The sequence below is a fragment of the Lepidochelys kempii genome, chromosome 2 (assembly GCF_965140285.1).
Source record: "Lepidochelys kempii isolate rLepKem1 chromosome 2, rLepKem1.hap1, whole genome shotgun sequence".
Taxonomy (NCBI): Eukaryota; Metazoa; Chordata; order Testudines; family Cheloniidae; genus Lepidochelys; species Lepidochelys kempii.
The window spans coordinates 64608194-64629962 of record NC_136381.1 but is presented as its reverse complement, the minus strand read 5'-3'; the positions used below and the strand labels follow the sequence as shown (position 1 = coordinate 64629962).

At 44.3% G+C, this 21769-nt stretch overlaps 1 protein-coding gene across 12 annotated transcripts in view; it reads left to right on the top strand.

Moving 5' to 3' along the window:
* Positions 1 to 21769, top strand: part of NKAIN3 (sodium/potassium transporting ATPase interacting 3) — a 663159-nt gene that overhangs the window by 117024 nt on the left and 524366 nt on the right. For 10 of the 12 annotated variants that reach the window (XM_073331057.2, XM_073331058.2, XM_073331054.2 and 7 more), the window contains exon 1: positions 11421 to 12073. The exons of the other annotated variants lie outside the window; for them this stretch is intronic. In XM_073331057.2, coding sequence (XP_073187158.1) covers positions 12020 to 12073 — 54 coding nt within the window. In that variant the 5' untranslated portion in view covers positions 11421 to 12019. Of the gene's footprint in view, positions 1 to 11420; positions 12074 to 21769 lie in introns of those variants that run through there. 12 annotated transcript variants of the gene reach the window in all.

Sequence of the window (21769 nt, the reverse complement as noted above, 5' to 3'; positions counted from 1 at the left end):
GGTGGAAGAGGTACTGGGGCATCCTGGGTCCTGTCCCAATGCCCTGTGATGCATTGCTTCTCATCCCAGCAATCCCTGTGTTTCTGTCCACATTTGGCGCCATCTTTCAATGGTTTGTGTACTACGTGCCCTGGCCTGCCTCTTTCAGGCTGCAGGAATGGATCCCGAGCTGCTGACCAGTATGCTGCTTGCTCTGACCAACATATCACGAGTGGCAGTGGAGTTATTCCTTAAACTACAAAGGCAAGAGGGGTGCAACATTGATCTCACCATGCGTAGTAGCTACGTCACGAGATTGCTTGTGGCATTCACGGAGGTTCACGGTGGAACGCCGCTTTTGGGCTTGGGAAACAAGCACTGAGTGGTAGGATCACATCGTGATGCACGTCTGGGATGATGAGCAGTGGCTGCAGAACTTCCGCACAAGGAAAGCCACATTCATGGGACTGTGTGATGAGCTTGCCCCAGCCCTGCGGCGCTAGGACATGAGAATGAGAGCTGCCCTATTGCTGGAGAAGCACCTGACAGTTGCACTGTGGAAACTGGCTACTCCAGACTGCTACCAATCGGTTGCTAACCAGTTTGGAGTGGAAAAGTCACCGTTGGAGTCGTGTTGACAGAAGTGTGCAGAGCCATTAATATCATCCTGCTCCAAAAGACCATGACTCTGTGCAATGTGCGTGACATTGTGGATAGCTTTGCATAAATGGGCGTCCGTAACTGCGGAGGTCTGCTCTATGGTATGTACATTCCAATTCTGGCACCAGACTAGCTAGCCACCGAGTACATTAATCACAAGGGGTATTTCTCAATGGTTCTCCAGGCGCTTGTGGATCACCATGGGCGTTTCACAGACATTAACGCAGGCTGGTCGGGAAAGGTGCATGACGCATGCATCTTTCAGAACACTGGCCTGTTCAAGAAGCTGCAAGTAGGGACTTTCTTCCCTGACCAGAAGATCACCGTAGGGGAAGTCAAAATGCCCATTGTGATCCTGGGAGACCCCGCCTACCCCTTAATGCCATGGCTCATGAAGCCATACATGGGGCAACTTGACTGCAGCAAGGAGTGGTTCAACAACAGGCTGAGCAAGTGCAGAATGACTGTGGAGTGTGCTTTTCGCCATTTAAAAGCCCGCTGGTGATGCCTGTATGGGAAGCTGGACATGGCTGATGACAGTATTCCTATGCTTATAGCACGTGCTGTACGCTCCATAATATTTGTGAAGGGATGGGTGAAATCTTCACTCAGGGCTGGCCTGCAGAGGCTTAGTGCCTGGAGGCTGAGTTCGAACAGCCAGAGACCAGGGCTATTAGAGGGGCACAGCACGGGGCCATAACAATCAGGGTTTCTTTGAGGCAGCAATTTGAAGCTGAAAGAAATATTTGTTTCTATGCTCAGGATTGCAGTGCTTGTAATGCTAGGAGGTGATTGGTGCACATGATGCAAGAAGGGGCCTTAACATAATTGTATGTTGCTTTGCTGTGCTCTTTTTGCTTTCGCTTAATACAATAAAGATTGCTTTCAAACAAACACAAATCCTTTATTGAAAGACAACAACCAGAGGAGAGAGTCAAATAAAAAAAATCATCAGCAGGGAGGGGGATGGAGGACGGGAGAAGGGAAGATCTCAAGAAGAGGAGGGGTGCTGGGGTGTACAAATTTGTGTATGCCCTACATTTTTGTATGTGCTACAGATTTGTGTATGTCCAGGGATCGTATCCAACCTTCTCCTTTGGAGTATGATGCAGCGGGTGCTGTACTTCAGCAGGGCCAAACTGCAGAGGGATGGGTGTTGAGTGCAGTGGGTAGTGGGAGTCCACACTGATGGACTGTAAGGAGGGAGCTTGTACCTAATTTTATAATTGATTTAACATGAGGAGGGAGGATTGGAATGCTGCAGGTAGAGAGTGGAGCCAGGAGGTTGATAACAGTGTGTTGGCGGTGTGTGTGGGGCACAGGAAAGAGTTTTGCGACAGCGGCTGCAGGGGAGGGTGGGTGCAGAGCTGCTCGGTTTGAAGAGCTAGTATTGCCTGGAACATGTCCATTTGGCACTCCATAACTTCCAAGAGCCGCTCCGTGACTTCTTTCTGGTGTGCTGCATTCTCCTTTCTGTCCCTCTCCTTGCTGTCCCGCCACTCCTTCAATTCCTTTTTCTTGGTGGTGGAGTGCATCATAACCTCATAGAGAAAGTCCTCCTTAGTTCTTCTTGGACGCTTTCTAATTCTGTGCAGCCGTTCTGCCACTGATAACAAAGAGGGAGGCTGTGCAACATTTTACAGAAGCTGTATTGTTTGCAACACAGACAACACTGTTTCAGTGCTTTCAAGCACAGCCAGTACCATAGGTGCTGACCCTGTGGGTACTCTGGGACTGGATCAACTAAGGGGAAGACTTAGTGGGTGCTCTGCACCCACCGGCAGCCACTCCTCCTCACCTCCTTCTCCCCCCCACGCAAGTGTGCTGCATCCCTGCTTCTCCCCCTCGCTCCCAGCATTTCCCGCCCCGCCTCCGCCGCCTAACAGCTGTTTGGCGACACTTAGGACTTTCTGGGAGAGAGGGGAAGGAGCAGGGAAACAGTGTGCTTAGGGGAGGAGGTGGAGAAGGGGGGGTACTTGGGAGAAGGAGGTGGAATGGGGGTGGGAAGGGGGCGAGGACTTTGGGGAAAGGGTGGGAGGGGGGAGGGCAGTGCAGGAGCGGGAAGAGGCGGGGAGAGAAGAGGCAGGGGGAGTTGAGCACCCACCGGGCAGAAGGAAAGTCAGCGCCTATGGCCAGTACTCACACACCTGTCACTAACTGGCTGACCCCAGGCAAGCACACATGAACCACAAGACCCCCAAAATGGTGAGTAGCTGCAGGGTCAGGATAAATCATTGTTCCCGGACCCTGATGTACGCTGGGCACGTGGCTCCTGGGCACTTGGGGAGAGTCAGCACTGTAGAGTGCACCTGATAATCATTCCTGTCCCCACACTTTCCACAGGAGGTGATCATTATGGAAGATACCTCGCTGCTGAGGGTGAGCAGGGAATCAAGGGAGGGTCTTCTCCAAGCCTGCGGCTTCTGCCCTGGTGCCTATGCGGCTAGCTGGTGGCAGCAATGGTCCCCCACCCATCACGACAAAGTGATGGGAAAGTTCCCATTAATTGGGCAAGAAACAAAGCAGCTCTGCCAAGGAACCTGTGGCAGCGGATTGTCCAGTATCTCCATGAGAGTTTCTTGGAGATCTCTGAGGGAGATTCCCGTGAAGTGAGGGAGTGTATCAACAGCCTACTATGCCACTCAGACTAGGCATGTAGTGGGATACAAGCCTGCTTTCTGCAACCCTCCTGCCCACAACAACTCACTTCAGCAATTCTCAAAATCAGGTTTCAGAGTAACAGCCGTGTTAGTCTGTCTTTGCAAAAAGAAAAGGAGTACTTGTGGCACCTTAGAGACTAACCGAAGTGAGCTGTAGCTCACGAAAGCTTATGCTCAAATAAATTGGTTAGTCTCTAAGGTGCCACAAGTACTCCTTTTCTTTTCTCAAAATCAGATCCACTTACCAGGGACCTCCTTTCCTGTTTCCGCTTCGCCAAGATGTGACTGCTGTGACTGACTAGGCTCCTCCAGAGTAGAAAAGAGCTCCTGAATGCATGCATCTCTGGCCTCCAAGTTATCATCTGCCTCTGGGTCCCTCTCCCCCTCTTCATCCAAGATTGCCTCCTCCTGGCTCGGTCCACTCTCAACTGGCACATGAGCCAATGAAGTATCCACAGGGTACTTCACAGTGGACGTGGGGTTGCCACCGAGTATCGCGTCCAGCTCTTTGTAGAACTGGCAGCTCATGGGCGCATCACTGGAGCCGTGGTTTGCCTTCCGCATCTTGTGGTAGGCGTTCCACAGCTCCTTCACTTTTACCCTACACTGCAACATGTAATGGCCCCTTTCTATCATGCATCGTGAAATCTGTCCGTAGGTATCGTAATTCCTATGGCTGGAGCACAGCTGGGACTGCAGAGCCTCCTCTCCCCAAATGCTGATGATGTCCAGCAGCTCAGCATTGCTCCAAGCTAGGGATCACCTCGTGGATGGAGCAGGCATGGCCACCTGGAAAGATGCGCTGAGACCACTGCACACGTCACTGAGCAAACAGGAAGGGGACTTTCAAATTTGCAGAGGAATGTACGGGGTGGGAATGACACTTGGTCACCAAAGGGCAAGGCAGTAGAGTTCAAACCGATGACCAGAGAGGTGAGAACAGGCATTGTGGGACACCTCCTGGAGGCCAATCGCAGCACTGTAATCACCACGGTGTCTACACTGGCTGTAGCCCCGGTGCAGAAAGCTGTACACCCCTCATTGGGGTGGTTTTTTTTAGAGCACTGCATGTGTGCAGTTTCTGCGCACTAAGTGGTTTGGCAGTGTGTACACCTCGGGAGTTACAGCGCAGAAAGCTGCTTTACTGCGCACAAACTTGCCAGTGTAGACGGGGCCATAGGCTCCTGAGTCACTTAGGCACATTTGACAATGTTACCCATTTTCACAAGTCTGCTAAAATCAGGAGTCTGTTCATTACTATTGTTTTAGTGACTACAATAGGGTGGAACAAAAACACCTAGTGTATTGTGTCAATGATTTTTGCTTTGTGTACGTGGTAGTGTTTCTATTAATTTTTGTTTGTTTGCAGTCAGGCTTTGGTACTGCACTCCGTATTCAGTTGTTTATCCTTGAAAGAAAGATAAATAAATAAGGACTGCAGCACTGTATTTGTTCACAGTGAATGTTTTTAAGTGAAACATTTATTGCCTAGCAAACAAAATAAAAGTGTCTGAGTACTTGTCATCTTAAGTGTTTCGGTGGTGAACATAAACAAGAGAGTTACAAAGTGAAGTGGTGTCCTAGTCTGACTGGGGGTGATTGTGCCATTGTAGCAAGCACTACGTATAAACAGGAGCGGTAAGGGAAAATATAGAAAACAAAGGAAATATAGCTTAGCTGGACAAAATATTTTGTCAACATGCCAAGAAATGTTATATTTATTCACCAAAGACAGGCTGAGGTTTGCAAACTTGGTTTCATATGTCATCTTGGGTTATAAATACAAATTAGCTTGTGGTGTCATTCTACTCTGTCAACATCCATAGTCAACCTCTGAACAAGGGAGCCAAGGACTGGAAAGCAAGGGTATTACAAATCAAAGTTAAGGTATATGGGCAGATCTGCAAGAGGAAAGTAGTACAACAGCTGCTCATGCTATTCCTTTCTCAGATATGTGCCATTGATTCACCCACAATATTATTTAAAACAATACCTTTTAAATAAAAACTTCTTTCACCGATCACATAGGACTTAGTAAACTTTTCCATTTTACATTTTAATGAGGAATACAATTTCCTAGCAGGAGGTGTTAAAATTGGAATGAAAAATTAGTTCATTATACTGCAGTTCTGCCTTCTGAAGGATAAATTGAAACTGGGTTTTACTAACACGGATAATATCTTGAAATACCCATTTGTCTTTAAAAGTATATTAAATTCTGTGTAGTTTCTAGGTCGTTTGCACAGCAGTACTTTAAGATGCTTATGGAAAATATAGTAAATATGTTTCCTAAGCAATTACAATTCTGTATCTGACTAAAACTTAGCCTATTGTTAAATATAAGGAGAAGCAGTATGAATTCTGTAACCAGAGAACAAAAATATTAAAAAAAAAAATAACACAGACTCTGACTGTCTTCCATTATTTCTCCACCATATGCAGAAGAACCAAAAACCTGCGGACCATGGGAAACTACTTTAAGGTCCAATCCTGAAACTCTTAGATGAGTAGGCTTAATTTTCCATACTATATTTAGGACTACTCAGAGTTAATAAAGGTAGGCAGGGGTGTAAGTCTTTTCAGAATCAGCGCCTAAACTGTAAGAGCCCGATTCTGAGACAAGTCAGAATGAGCGAAGGGTACCTTACTCTGAGGAGTCTCATTGAAATCAATGGATTCCTTTCAAGTCAGGTATTATTCCAAATGTCAAGACCACAAGAGAAGAGTCCATTCCCTGTTTTGATAACTTGGTAATTGGGCTATGCTGAACATATTTAACAAAACTACTTTCCTTAACTTCCTGATCAACCATATTTAATTGAGGTTGAGGCGCAGGCAGAGAATTAAATAAACATGTTACTAGCTCCTGTGAGTAATATGATCAATTAAAAAAGTTACAAGGAAATTTGGGGGGCAAGATCAGTTGAATATCATGAGTTCTACTTACTTTTTGTTTGTTGACTTGAGCCTTATAACCTGGTTGAAGCGATTCATAGAGTCCAAAGTATAGTATTTGCATATCTGTGATCACCAAGGATGTAACCTATTAATCCCTGTACATATAGGATATAAACAGTCTCTCCTGCCTGATGCCATAAGTACATATTGACTCAAATTGGAACTGCAAATCTGAATCACTCAAACTTTGGGAAAGTTTGATGCAGACAGATCAAAACTTCATAGCTTGTACCTAATTCTATAATTGATTTAACATATTAAACAATAATGTATTTAATGTAATATATATAATTGTGCTGACCAATATTCTCTACACACATTTTCAAGTTTAGTTTGAAAAACACTTCAGAGCTGGATTAAAGTATAGGACATTATTGGCCCGTATCTACAGCCCCAGCTCCTCGAATCATGCCATTATATTGGAATATCAGCTTTTTAAAAAAAATAACTTTATAGCCCTGCGTATTTCCAAAGAAAAGCTTGAAAATGTGAACGGACTGTAAGCAAAGCAGCACTATCTGCCTCAGTCTGCAGCTTGAAACAATAGCTATGGGAGATGTGGTTGCCCCAGGTATCTCAACTGAGTATTTATTCCAAGACTCACTGATCTGGGAGAGTCCAGCCAGTGCCACCCCAGCAGAAGACTATGTGCATAGCATGTTGAGAAGAGTGAAGTGGGCCCAGCCCATCTACCCAGTTGTGCCAGGTACCCCAGAAGCTGGGATAAGGACTGGATGGGACCTTGCTGCCATCCCTGCCTCTCTGGTGGTGGGGAGGGGAAGAGATAGCTCTTACTGCTCCCAAGATGAGTACTACTAGTATGGGTGGGGGACATGTTAAGGGAGCCTAAGGCTACAAACCCTGCCTCTTGAAGTGCAGGTAGGGTCATGGTGCAAGGGTGAGGCCACAAGGGTGGAACTCCAGGGGCAATGTGAGACCTGTGTCATGGTGGGCCTTGGGCACCAGATTGTCATAAATCCCCCTGAAAATAAAAGTTAAACTACAAGCATTTACAAAATGACATATTGTCAGAGTCTTTCCTTGGTACTGTGATGTTGCACTCCGTATGATTTTATGAAAATATGCTAAGGAGTGTGAATATAATGTAATTGGAATATGCTTCATGCAAAAGGTCTCTTGTAAGGTATCATTACAAAGCTTATAATCTACTGAGTGTGGTCATCCTATTTGTATAAATGTATCATTCTTGTATCTGAAACTAGAAATATGAAATATAACTCTGAGGTCCTACTGTAATTATGCAAAGCGTGGGCCATTAATGGTGGCTTGGAATCTTGAAGGACAATTGGTTGTAAATGGTTCTGTTTAACTGCAAGCCTCCCTGTGAGTCAGACCAGGAAGAATAAAGGCTTGGGGTCTCACAGGACATGTGACCATGTCACCTGGTAATGGAATCCATCTTAAACCTGGTGCTTTTCCATTTAGAAGGAGGGGTGGGAACCCAGAGAGACAAAAAATTCCCGCCTTGTGCCGAAGCTATATAAGAGGGTGGAACAGAACAAAGGAGATTCCAGTCATGAGAAGTCCCCTCGTTACCACCTGAGCTAGAGCTAACAAGAACCATACCAGGGGAAAGGATTGGGCCCAGTCTGTGAAAGAAGCTTATTGGAACATCTCTGAGGGTGAGATTTTATCTGTAATTAGTTTCTTAATGGATTAGGCTTAGACTGGCGTGTTTTGTTTTATTTTGCTTGGTAACTTACTTTGTTCTCTCTGTTACTACTTGGAACCACTTAAATCCTACTTTTTATACTTAATAAATCACTTTTTCTTATTAATTGACCCAGAGTAAGTAATTAATACCTGGGGGAGCAAACAGCTGTGTATATCTCTCTATCAGTGTTATAGAGGGCGTACAATTTATGAGTTTACCCTGTATAGCTTTATACAGAGTAAAATGGATTTATTTGGGGTTTGGATCCCATTGGGAGCTGGCTGTCTGGGTGCTAAAGACAGGCACACTTGCTAAGCCATTTTCAGTTAAGTCTGCAGTTTTGTGGCACGTGGTTCAGACCCTGGGTCCATGCTGGAGCAGACTGGCATGTCTGGCTCAACAAGGCAGGGTTCTGGAGGCCCAAACTGGCAGAGAAAATGGGCTCAGAGGTAGTCTCAGCCCATCAGGTGACAGTCTTAAAGGGGTTTCTGTGGTCCAACTCATCACAGGTACTATCAGTGTCACAGACCCACTCTCTCCAAGAAAAGCCCAGGACAGTAGATGGGCCTTGCAGTATACCCTGAGGACTCTGCTGGATTGAGTGTAAAAGTAAAATCCAGTACTGTTGACCCTTCACTGAGAATTCCCTGCTAGCTGCTTGCTCTTGTCTTAAATAGAAGGTTACTAGCTTGAATGCCTCAGTTGATTTTTTACTGTAATGGAATCACACTAGGAAACAGGTGGTATCTGAAGTACCAAAGTCATTCAAAGCTTTATGGTTGACCTACCAAGCAATATCTTAAACTTCATCTGGAAATCAAGTCACTGTGTAGGCTAGTCCAGATCATGGAAGACAGGTGTAATGTGCTCGCAATATGACACACTGCGTAAAATGTGAGCACCACATTCTGTACTCTCTGCAATTTCTGAATGGTTTTAAGGTTACGGTGATTCAATCTGGATGTAATGAAGGTATGAATGACTGTGACAGAATCTGCATCTGAAAAAAGGACTGCAACTTTCTTCTTATGTTGCAGATAAGAATGCTCTTGGTAACTGCTGCTACCTGAGCATCTAGCAACAGTTGGGAATCCAGCAAGACCTTGATCTCAGGCATATCTCCTCAGAGAAGGAAATACTGATATCTCTTATTCCTTACAACGGCTTCTACTAACCTATGTGTATCACCTCACTCTTATCTGGGTTATCTTATCTCAGCCAACTAGCCCTTTTATCCATACCCCAGTCTCTGTTAGACATTGAGTTAGTTGCTCAACTCCAAAGGATTGGAAAAGAAGTAAATATAAAGACTTGGTGTCATCCCTACATTGAAAGGAGAACCAGATGCTTATACTCCACCTATCACTATGGTATTTGAGTACTTTTCCTAAATACTGGGATCAAGATGGAACCTTTATTCTCCATACTCCTAAACTTTGGGAAAGTTTAGAGCCTGGTTTTACTTTGTGTCTAAGCCATTTGTGTAGTTGATATAAACCTCTGACACTTTTATTCAGTATGTGCCTTGAGGATGTTTCACAATGGGGTTAAATTTTGCTTTTCTTAATCACATCACCAATTGATTACTCATTTGAGTAATGTGATCATTACATAGCTCTCAATTCTTTCTTTATTTTGTTCCTTTATGAATATAAAACTATCCTTAGCACTTTATTTTTTTTTTTAAAAAAACACCTAAAATTTTAATAAATTTAAAGCAGCATTTCAAACCAAGGTAAACATGTCACAGTCCCATAATTAAATTTCTAGTAATCTTAATTATTTTGTGATTATTATTAACATTTAATCCATCAATTAAGTAATAATTCAGATGGTAACAAATCTTAAATAAGTCACTATTGTCTCTTTGAGGAATTAAAAGCCTGTCTATAAAATGTATTTTAATTCTTGGGTATATGAAAGTACTGTATATTTCAACAGGGAATATCAATCAGGTATTTTTCCGACCTCACAGAAATGTAGGTTTCTCCCAAAGCAAGGCTCAACAATCATTGGTAGTACTTAGTAGACAACAATGACAACAGTAGACCAAAGGATGTTGGTGATTAGTGACTGGAACATGCCACTTCTGCCACAATGCCAGACAATTAATTATGCTGTGCTGAAGGAAAGGAGGGGATAACTAACACTTTATCCATTTGGACAATTTTTTCCAAAGGGAATGTACACATTTTTTTTTATTGTTCTCACTTTCTCCTACATACCTCACTTGTCTTAGGCCTAGATCTTTCAATGTGGTGAAGGAATATGGACCTTTATACCTGTAGGGAATCCATTCATCCTGCAACCCTCACATCCCCATAGCATGACTTTCCCAGAGGAATGGTTATTCATCCTTGTCCTTTCATGGAGGCACTCTCCTTCTTTGCAGCACTCTGATTCCCTTTACCAAGTGAAACTATTCATGTGGCCAAGCCTTTCTCCTGGGGGTCTTTCCCAGCTCCTGCAAGGGAACCTGTGACTGTGTAATCCGCCTGGCTGGGGCGGCACACAGAGGTTGCCATAGAAGGAGCCGTGATTCCCCAAAATCCCGTGGATTAATTGGCCGAGGAGCAGATTAAAGAATTTGAGCTCCCGTGAAGGCACCCAGGTGCCTTACCCTCCAACAACCACCTCCACTCTCCCTGTCTGCACTCTAGCGCTGTGGGGGAACGTGAGGAGGGTTGGAATCGCTGACGTCCCTGCAATCCCCAGCATAACTCCACAGGAATATGACTACCTTCAACTAACTCGGTTCACCCAACCTTTGAGGGAGTCCTGCAGGAACAAGAGTCTGGACCAAATTCTGCCCTCAGTTACACCTAGGTAGCAATCCAGGGTGTTCCTTGGAACATGAGGTTAGTTAGACCAATATCCGAGCTCAGTTTCACCTTTGCAGCTTCCCCCCACGCCCCCATCCGACGAGGTACGAGGCTCAAGTTAAATTTCCCTTCCTTAGTGAGAGTGGCGCTGGGATGCATTTCAGAGCAGGGTTTTACTAACCCGGGCGGCTGAGATGCTTGCACGCTCCTTCTTTTCCGAGGGATAGAAACTGCTGCGAGATGATTGCGCTCTTTAACATCCAAAGCAGCCAGAGGCACCAGCCGAACCGTGCGATCAGTGCCTCAGTGGCAGCCCGATCAAGTCCTGCTGGCCCCTTCTGGTGCCCACGCGTCTCCCTTCGTCCTCCACAGACACACCAATGCCCCCGCCCCGTGCTTTCCGAAAGCCTTGGCGCCCTTCCCCACTGCCCCCGGCCGGGGTCTCCCAGTGCCAGTACAGACCAGTGAACAATGGAGCCAGGCTCCCCCGCCCCTTTCTCTCCTCGGCCCCAGCTGTGAACACGGGGGAAGGGCTGTGGGTGGGGTCCAGTGCAAGCCCCACCCAGCAGCAAAGCGTCATCGCCCCCCCCCCCCCCACGCCCCCGGCACTTCTCTCCAGCCAGCTCCCCTCGCCCAGCCACCCAAGTCCCTTGAACTTTCCCGGGAAGACTGTCGCACCAAGCACTAGCGAGCGGAAAGCGGCACCCGGGAGCCTGCTCAGCAGCAGCCTCCCGCCCACGCTCCCTCAACCATTCACCCCCCCCCCCACTCACACACGCCCCCTCCCCAGCCAGTCACACAGCCCACGGCGTCCTGGCATCTCACTACAGCCCCCCCCCCCCCCTCCGAGCCGCCCGCCCGGACGCTCCCCCCATTACCCCAGCCCCCAAACACCCCTCCCCCACCGCAAACTCCCTCTGCCCGCCCCCAGCCACACCGCTCTGCTCCCCTCCGCACGCGCCGTCCCCGACCCGCGACCACCGACAGCCGCAGCCGCTCGTGGCTGGCCAGAGCCCGCCGCCGGATGCTGCGCTCGCCCGGCTGGCGCTGAGCTCCGCCGGACACCACTCGCCCGGCTCCTGCCCGCCACAAAGGAGGGAAGAATCCCGAGGAAGCGACGCGCCCCCCGCGGGGAAGAAGCCGGGCAGCGGGTCGGTCCGGATGCGGTGAGCGCAGCGTCGCCTCCGGGGCTGCCTTAGCGGAAGGAAGGAGCGGGAGAGAGAGAGAGAGAGAGAAGCAGGGATCGGGCACCGCCAGCCACCACCATGGGCTGCTGCACCGGGCGCTGCACGCTCATCTTCCTCTGCGCGTTGCAGCTGGTGAGTGCCTGACCCGCGCTCCGCACCCGGGCACTGCCAGCGTGGGGCTGAGGGTCCCGTGCTCGCTGCAGCTGGCGGGATGCCTCTCCCCGCCCTCCCCCCAGTCTCCCAGCACTCCCAGGGCACTGCCAGCCCCTCCGCTGGGGGTGAGGGTCCCGTGCACGCTGCAGCTGGCGGAATGCCCAAGCCGTTTGTGTCTCGGGCTCCCTGCATGCAGATCTCAGCTACCGGGCACTGCCAGCTGCTCTAGGGCTGTTGCGGTGCAGGGGTTCATTGCGCTCTCCTCGGTTCCTCTGGTGAGTGCTCACTAACCAGGCACCTCTGAGTGAGTGACCCATCCCCACCTGATCCCCCGCTCTCACCCGGGGAGCACAGCTGACTCTTGCGCCCTGTGGTTAAGTTTTGAATTTTTATGTTAAAACAAATGTGTTTGGTTTGAAATCTGTTCGTGTTGGGGGGGATCTGCTCCCATCCCAGGGCCAGGCTCTGTTTAACGTTGCCCAGTTTCTCTTTCGGGTCTCTAGGGGGTTGCTGCAGCTTTTCTATGCCGGCCACGTCTCGTGCTTGAAGGATTTCTGAATTCATTTCGAGTCTCTCTCTTCCTCAACCCCCTCAAGCCAATCTGTTTGAACTAGATTTTAAAAATCTCACTCAGATTTTTTTGGAAATCACACCCATTTACATTGTCTCAGGTTGACAACCTTGTGTTAAAATCGCTTCGTGATCAATATAAGATCGAGGTGTTCAGGCAGCATTGGGGTCCGCTGGTGCCGGTGTGTGTGTGCGTAATATGAAATGAAAGCGACTGAGAGACTAAGTTCTATATGATAGCCTAGCACAAGAATGACACTTGTAGGACATGCTTGTTGGGACCTGTCATTGGACTCTGCTGTTTATTTTCTAGTCACTTCATTGAGGTCAGGAGCCACCAATCTTCTTTTGTGTCAGATCCATTGTGGAATGTACAAAAATCTCTTTGTGCTTAAAAAGGCAAAATCTGCACATCCTTCTGGGTATTTCCTCCCAAGTGTTTTATTTCAATTACATACACCCTGATATGTAATTGACACAATTGAAAATGTGTCTTGTTTTCTTTGTGTATTAAAGTTGGCATATTTGTTTCAAAGTAGTGTTGTCAGAACAGAACTATACTGAGCAATAACAAGTCCTTGTATGGCTCATTAGCTGAGTGATAAAATAATGCTCTTCCTTTAACAGTCAGTCTCTAATCCCATGAGAATTTTAAAAGATTTTTTTCTTTTCTACTGCTTAGAGCCATCTTTTTGCCACATGATATTTCTTTGGATAAGTGTGGGTTCTTCAGTCTGTGGGTGTGCAAGTGTATGTGTAAAGTAAAACTATCCGGTGATTACAGAATATGATCATTTGGCAGTCATCCTAGCTTCCTGCTAAACCTCTAGAAAAGGCTTCTGTTTCATGAGAATTATTAATGGACTGTTAAACACAACATATTCAATACTTCACTTTAAGAACATCATTCATTTTCAAAGTGTTAGTCAAATCTTCAGCTGGTGTAAATTGGTTCATTAGTATTGTCTCCTATTCAGATATTCTTAAATACCATGGGGAGGGTGCAGTGTTAAAACCTGAATAAAATAAACTAACAAAAGGGAAAGAGATTTCATGTATTCAAAATTTGTACTTTTAATATTAACCAATCTTGGTTTATAAAGCTGTGGCCTTGATCCCCTGGACTTGTTTTACACTCCTGTAACCTATTGACTACTATGGAGTTATTTTTGATTTACACTGATGTGTGTGAGGAGAATCAGATACTTCATCTTTAAAAATATAACACTAACACAGCTATGAAGGTTATAATAACAGTATTTACTATTCTGTAACATTACTTGGAGGCTATAAAAACTGAAGAAGTAAAGTATGAATAGCCATCATAATATGTAGAGTACTGCAGATAAAATCTTTCAAAAAAAGGTATCATGTTTTATAAGAGACCCATCAAATGATCTAACAACTTTCAAACTGTCGACTTTTAATATATAGATTTTTCTACTGTACTTTCCTGTTTTATAAAAATGTATACCTTAGGTACAGTCTACTATAACATCCATAGGTTTTAGTGACTGATCAATCCATGTCTAGCCGAATGCTTCTAGTGTAATTTATTTTAATTAAAAACAAAAATAAAAACTGCAGTATAAATATGTGTTAGACCTAAAATTTAATCTAGTAGACATGGACTCGAGCCAGCGTACTCACAATGATCTCAGTGGCGGTGGTGTTGAATTTATGTTTGTAGGAATTGTCACCACAGGAGATTTTAGATCTGTTTCATCACAGAAGTCATGAGTATAAAGCATACCCAACAAAACTGCATCCCCAGACATTACTATCATTAAGAGAGATTTATTTTACCTTGCATCCATTTATGGAGAGGTGAAAGACATATTACTGACTGTGGACTATGTTTAGATTAAGTGCTACAGAAGCCAAAGTACTTGTTTTGCTAATTTGTAGCAATGGAAAAATACAAATGATTTCTATGGGTTGAGAAAACTTTAGAAAAATAGAAAGATGACAATGCTTTAAAAAATAGGTAGTGAATTTTCACACAAGAAACAGTTCACCCTCTCAATAAGTCTTGTTAGACCACACCAAAGAAAACCAAAATAGGTCAATAGAAAGGTATTGTGTGAACAATTCAAGACTTTTTTGATTAAGAACTGTATAGACACCAGCTGAAAAGTCAGACAGCCAAAAATCTTCATGAAAATACTTAACTTGCAATTCTCTTTGTTTGTGAAGTGGATTGTGCTGCTCACATCTCCCTGGTGATTGCCAATAAAACACATATTTCAGAAATATTTGATACCCAACACAGCAGTGGTTCTCAACCAGGGGTCTGGGGACCCCTGGGGGCCCACAAGCAGGTTTCAGGGGGTCCGCCAAGCAGGGTTGGCATTAGACTTGTTTGGGTCAAAGGCAGAAAGCCAAAGCCCTACCACGTGGGGCTGAAGCCTGATGACCCAAGTCCCACCCCCCGGGGCTGAAGCCAAAGTCTGAGCAACTTAGCTTCACAGGGTCCACTGTGGTGTGGGACCTAGGGCAACTCCTGCTTGCTACCCCCTAATGCTGGCCCTGGCTCTTATATGCAGGAAAAACAGTAGTTGTGGGCCATGAAGTTTTTATCTCACGTTGGGGGGCCTCAGAAAGAAAAAAGTTGAGAACCCTTGCAAACAGGACACTTCTATTATTGTGTAGATGTACTGAAGTTTGGAATTGGAAGTCTTTCTATACAAATGATAGTATTATCCCTAAGTGGAGTGTCTGTCACACTCACACAATCCTTAGCTTTGGAGCATCTCATATTTGATTTTAGTTAGTTGCTCAAAATTAGACCTTTGGACCAGAGCTGCTTTTCCACTGTGTTACACCAATTTGATACCAGGGGCATTTCATTAAAGTAAATGGAGTCATGCCAGTGTAAAACTGTTGTAAGATAGTGGAGAATCAGGCCCATAATCTCTTTTAGGATTCTGTTCTAACTGCCTCTAAAAATTCTTGCCACATTTGTGATGTGTGCTGGCTTCTCAGCACAGTTTTGCTGGTTCCCTCACAACCTTTCCCCATCATATCTATTTTCCCCTCTTACTTTTGCCCATTATGCTTGTATATAGAAAAGTGCTATTGGGAAGAGAACCACAGTCATTGAATGACCGTGGTGTTTGTGTGGGGTCTATACACCATCCTTTCTCTAGTGGTAAAATACTATGGCTTACTATCTTCAAGAAGAATTATTTGTAAACACGGAGTGTTGTGTGTGCATGTGAGATTTCAGTAGAAAATATTTTTAAAATGTCATTATTTTCATTTCTACATTTTGATCTACAAAAATGTATACATCAAACTGCTCACATAACCTTTCAGATTTGGTACTGACTATAGTTCAGTCTTAAGTGTAATAGACTCAATACAATGCACACTAATGAACACCCCAAAGGCATTCCCCGGTTAATCTTATATGGTTTCATATAAATGTACATTTCTTAAAATGTAAATCTGCATAAATATGTATAATGCAAGGTGTCAGAGGGCAAGTGCACCCCATCCCTTCTTGGGACAAAGTGCGGGTAAAGATGGCCCCACGGCTGAGTCTATACAACCATCCCTTGTCTTAGGATAGCTTGGCCTGGCGGTAAAAGTCAATATGGCTGCCCCCTCTCAGGGCTTTGTGGCCTACCAGTCAGTCAACAGGTCTGCCCTGTTCAGCAGGGCCATGTGGCCCAGTGGCCAGAGTCAGCATAATGGTCCTCTTTAGTAGGGTTGTTTGGTCTAGCGGCCAGTCTGGGGAGTGGGCCGCCACCTTGGATGGGAGTGGGGGTGTGGTGACTGGGTAGGGGGACCCGGGCCCTCCCTGCTCCACCGGGTCCCAGCTCAGGGCCCTGACAGTGGCAAGTATGCTCGCCATTGGGTCAGCAGGGAATCTTCCCGAAACACTCTGACACCGCTCGGTACAATGCCTAGTCCCCCTGAGCTACTTCCTACCCTGTCCCTTGTGTAGTGGTCCTGGTGTCCCAGAAGTCCATAGTCTCCTCAGCCTGTGTGACTTTCAGCAGTTCCATCGCTTCTTGGGCATCTGCAGGAGCTGGGGCATTATCCTGGGTCTCAGCATCTGTTGCTTCAGCAGCTCCCAGGCTGGAGCTTGCAGCATGTGTCTTCCCTCTTCAGCGGTCAGCCCTGAATGAGCCAAGCTGTACCCTTTTATATCCCAGCTTGAGCATGCCCATCAGGGCAGAGGGGGCATGACCAGTGTGGGGCCAGTGTGCCCTGTCACACAAGTGTTCTGGAAAGAGCCTCAAATTGAATAGGGCATTATTAGGCCCTGATTCAGGAAGCTACTTAAGCACAAGCTTTCCTGAATTGGGTCATCTTACAGTGTTGGAGGCTGCCCCCGTATTTGCTCAAGCAAAACTCCCTTTGAAGAACCCAGAGTAAGGAGAGCAATTTCGAGGACTTGACTTTACACTTTGATCTTATTAACTCTAGAATTGTAATATGTCATTTCAGAAGATGTCATACTGGGAGCTCTAAAGTTGTATATATCTTCCTAATATGTGCATAGCAGGAGTTACGTACATATATCAAGAGAATATATCACAATGATATATTAATCTTTGAGTATGTGCTGTAACTCTCATTAGCATCATCAGGAATCACATATCACCTTTTCTATACAAGATAAGTCAGTAGCCTTTTTACAGAAACTGCCAGCAATTTGTAAATGCTAGTGTAGCCACCAGGTCATGAAACACTGCAAAATGAAAATGGTCAGAAAATAAAGCAAATAAAAGAATACTAATAAATTCTGAAAGGGGCAAATTGGCAAAGGATTATACAGAGAGTTAGCTGTGTGAAACCAATTGAAGTTAATGTGTCCCAGCTAAAGCCCTTCTGAGGCCTTGAAAATGTATCTCTCAGGAATTCACATTTACATTTAATTTTGTTTTAAAGTTTACATTCATTGTGTGTGTCGGTGGAGCAGGGATGTTGGTAGGTAAGAATTATATAGATATGTAAACACAACAAAAGTGCTAATAATAAGTCATGGCTCAGATTTTCAAAGCAGTGCAGAAAAGATTAATGGAAGGTGTATGGCTAACACCCCATCTCAGTTTCGAAAATCTCAGCCTATGATTTAATCTGTAGGTATTGGTGCTCTGTGTTCATTTAAAGCCCTTGCTTTAGACGTACAACATTATATGGTGCAGCTGGTATAAAATAGTTTATTTTCTACTCACCATACTCTCAAATCAATTTCAGTGTTAGTTTAGCACAAGTTTAAATAATTGTATTGGAAATGTGACTACATATTAATATTTTCCAACTAAGTGATTATTTGGTGAGTTCATTCGGTCATCTTAAACTAATTCTTCTCTTGATATGCAGAAGATTTATGCTTGTAAATCCCATTAATGCTAATTGGAGTAACGTGTGTAAATCCTTGCACTTTGAGAAGAGACTGTATCCATTAGACTAAAAGACAATACTTCACCATTGATTAGTATGCATAATACCATTTCGATAGCGGTGCTGGCAAATGATGCATAACATGTGATGTAATAATTTACATTTTTTCATCTCATTTGAGTATACTTTACAAAGCAGGAAATCATAACTTGTACTTAAATGCACTTTATGTAACCTTCTGATTTTGGCTCGGTGCACTCTTATGTTAGAACAGACATATAACAATTATATAACAGCATAAGGACTTGAGTGATGTGATAAATGAAATAAACTAACCCTTTGAACCGATAAATTGCTGCACCATTTGATGCTAGTAAAAGAACCACCAGTCCATTGATCTGGAGATGAAGCATCTGTCCATGGGTAAAGCAGAAGGTTGAGAATGTATGTTTTATATTAGTGGGGCAGGGAAGGGCGTGGTTCCTAGCACTGACAAATGTAATGTCAAAAGGCCTGTTGTTTTTAGTAAGGGAAGAAGGTGTAAGGTAACATTGGCAAATTTGCTCTGGCATCTCATATGAGTATCTACAAAAAAGATACTCTTTTGGCTGACAGACTGATTCTCTGTTATAAGGCCCTTATCCTGAAAAGATTTATATGCATGCTTAAAAGAGCTTGGTGGGAACTGGGTTTTTTGTTTAGCAGGAAAAGCTGTGATTTCAATTTATTTTTAAATTCCAAAACAGAATAAAACCAACATTTTTTGAAATTTCCTGTGAAATGAAATTCTGAGAAAAATATTGTTTCGGGTTGATTGAAATGTTTTATTTAGATAAAATCGAAATGTTTTTCTCTGAGTATGACTTATTAAAATTGTGTATTATGTAACATTAAAACAAATTAAAATTAAAAGTAATTTCAAAATGGAAAATCAAAGCTTTAAGTTCTGAAAAGTTGTTTTGACCTTAGCAAAGTGCTTTTTCCCCCCAATTTTTTCTTTAAATGAAATGTTGTCAATCAACACATTTCTTCAAAACATTTAGCTTTCAACAAATTAAAATCTTCCAATGGAAAAATATTCTGTCAAATTTCTGACTAGACCTTATGCTTAACTTCAAACATGTGAGCAATCCTATTTAGTTCAGTGAGGTATTCATGTGCTCAAAGTTATGCGTAAACATAAATCTTTACAGATGGGGGTCCAAATCATCTGTTAGAATCATGCTTCTGTAACTTGTCAGTCATCAGGGACATAAATATTCATCCCTCCTAAAAATAAGGCTTAACATTTGCATTTTGAGTGTATTGTACATACATTCAATAATCACAACATCCCTGTGAGATATTAATGTACATATTTCCAAATGGCTTACTACGTTAGTTTCTGAGCACACTGCAAAATAATAATAATAAATTAACCCCCCAGAATGAAAAGTACTTTTATTTAAATCTAATTTATTTCAGATACCAGTGGTTGGTGGTTGATTTTCAGGAGATTTATGTTTAGTATAATATGATATAGTTGTTTGGGGTAACATGAGCCAAAAGAGCTGTAACATCCTCTGGAGCAGGATGGTTTTAGTGTCAGGCTGATTTTGGGTGAAAGTGTTTGTTCCATAAACATATGTCCTTTTACAGATAACAAAAATGAGACAGTATACCAGGAACTGAGCCTTAAAGTAGCTACAGCTAACAAGGTGGTAAGAAAGGTGGGATATGGCCCCAGAAACCACAGCACCAGACGTGTATCAACACACAGCGAGGATGGATGCACCTGCCTGTATATGGGACGGAAATGAGGTGTGCACACCAAAGTTGTGTGGATGCTTACAGTTGAGCTTGAAAAGAGCAAGCTCATATGTAAGTACATGGACCCAGATACAAATTCAGTATACACATACCCTTAGAGTGGGTAGGGGACTAAATTTTCCAATATGCTCATGTTTGGGGGGATGCCTTCTCAAACTGAGAATTAGAGAGCTCTCTTACAAAATTGCCTCTATGTGACTTTCCAAAAGTCACACAGCAAGTCAGGGTACATAGCGGCGAAGCAGGGAAGGCCAAGCTCCCAGTCTCAGGTTCAGTCCACCATAGCATGCTACTCCTTCTCTTTTCATTATAGGTTCATGATGCACAGAGGCTGCTGTGTAGAAGCATGATTATTTTTACATCTGTGAGATGAAGGAGAAGATTTAAAAATCTAGTCTTGATTGTGGGTGGAAGCAGAAGTTAATTAATTGAAAGTGAGTTATGTAGGTATCTCTAATGGCCATATGATCTATCATTTTCTGGGAATAAAACAATAGGATACCAGTACCTGCTGCACATCTGCTGCTGTCCCAAACAACAGATTCTTGGGATTGAGATACTATGGTTTACAGAGGTTCCCCTCATAAAAATAATTGAAATTCAAAATAGGAATTATGTTGTTATATCTAAATTAGAGTCTGGCTCAGGATGCAGAACTTGGATGTGAATATGTATTGGGATCAGGACAGGCTTTGTATTCTCCACTCTGATCAGGTCAGGGATTGTCTAGATGATGTCCAATTGCTGATTTTGTGAGGTAATGGTATAAAATAGAAAAAACAAAAAACAATTTTTGAGATTAGGTGATTAGATTAGGAGATTAGAAATCTTTAAATATCATCTTGCAAAGAGATTTCAGCCACATCTGTACCAGAACCAGCTCATAGGTTCCTTTTTACTTTTGGGTCTGACCTGGTACCAAACTGTAGTGGCAGGTTCAGATATAAGATTTGAAATCAGAAGTCTACTACCTTTACATTTTTAATCTGTGCTTTGGGTTTTGGCTCATCTCTAATCTACATATTACTTCCTTACGTAAATAAGTTAAACTTTACTTGATTACATATGTAAATAAGGAATGGAACAGGTCACAAAGTTCTTATATCATGATCTTGCACTATAGAAGACCATAGCAGTTTTGCAACTGACTTCAGTAGGAGCAGACTCAAGCCTTTGGTGCAGATATTGGTAGGCATCTTGCTCAGGTGCAATATAAATAGCCATGGATTCTTCATTAAGAGGTATGATGGGGTCTGCCAGATCTCCTCTTCTTGCTGAGGAGGCATCAGCACACTGACACTCCCTGCCTAAGGAAAATCCACTCAGGCTGGGTGAGCATCAAGACAGTCCGCCAGAGGTCTAGCAGGGTCAAGAGGAAATACTGAACCAGCAGGCCAGTTAGGAAGGCTTGCCTGCTTTTGCTTAGGGGCAGGGCCAGGTGAGACTGGGACAGGGGAGGTGTTTCTCAGGGCTAAGCACTTGCATTTGAAGGGGTTTTCCTCTTTGTTTAAAGTAGTGGCTCTCAAACTTTTGTATTGGTGACCCCTTTCACACAGCAAGATTCTGAGTGTGCCCCCCCTCATAAACTAAAAACATATTTTTTTATATTTAACACTATTATAAATACTAGAGGCAAAGCGGGGTTTAGGGGTGGAGGCTGACAGTTTGTGACCCCCACATAATAATCTTGTGACCCCCTAATGATTTTGTAGAGCAGTGGTCTCCAAACACCCCCCCTTACCTGTAACATAATCTGTCTACGCCCCACCCCCCCAGGAGCGGGGCTGGGAGCCAGGAGCAGAGCAAGGACTGGGGCCGGGGCCAGGAGTGGAGTCATGGCTGGGAGCAGGGCTGGAAGCCAGGCCACGTTTGGGGATCGAGGCCGTGGCTGGGAGCCAAAGCTGGGGCCTCAGCTGGAGGGCTGGGGCTGGAGCCAGA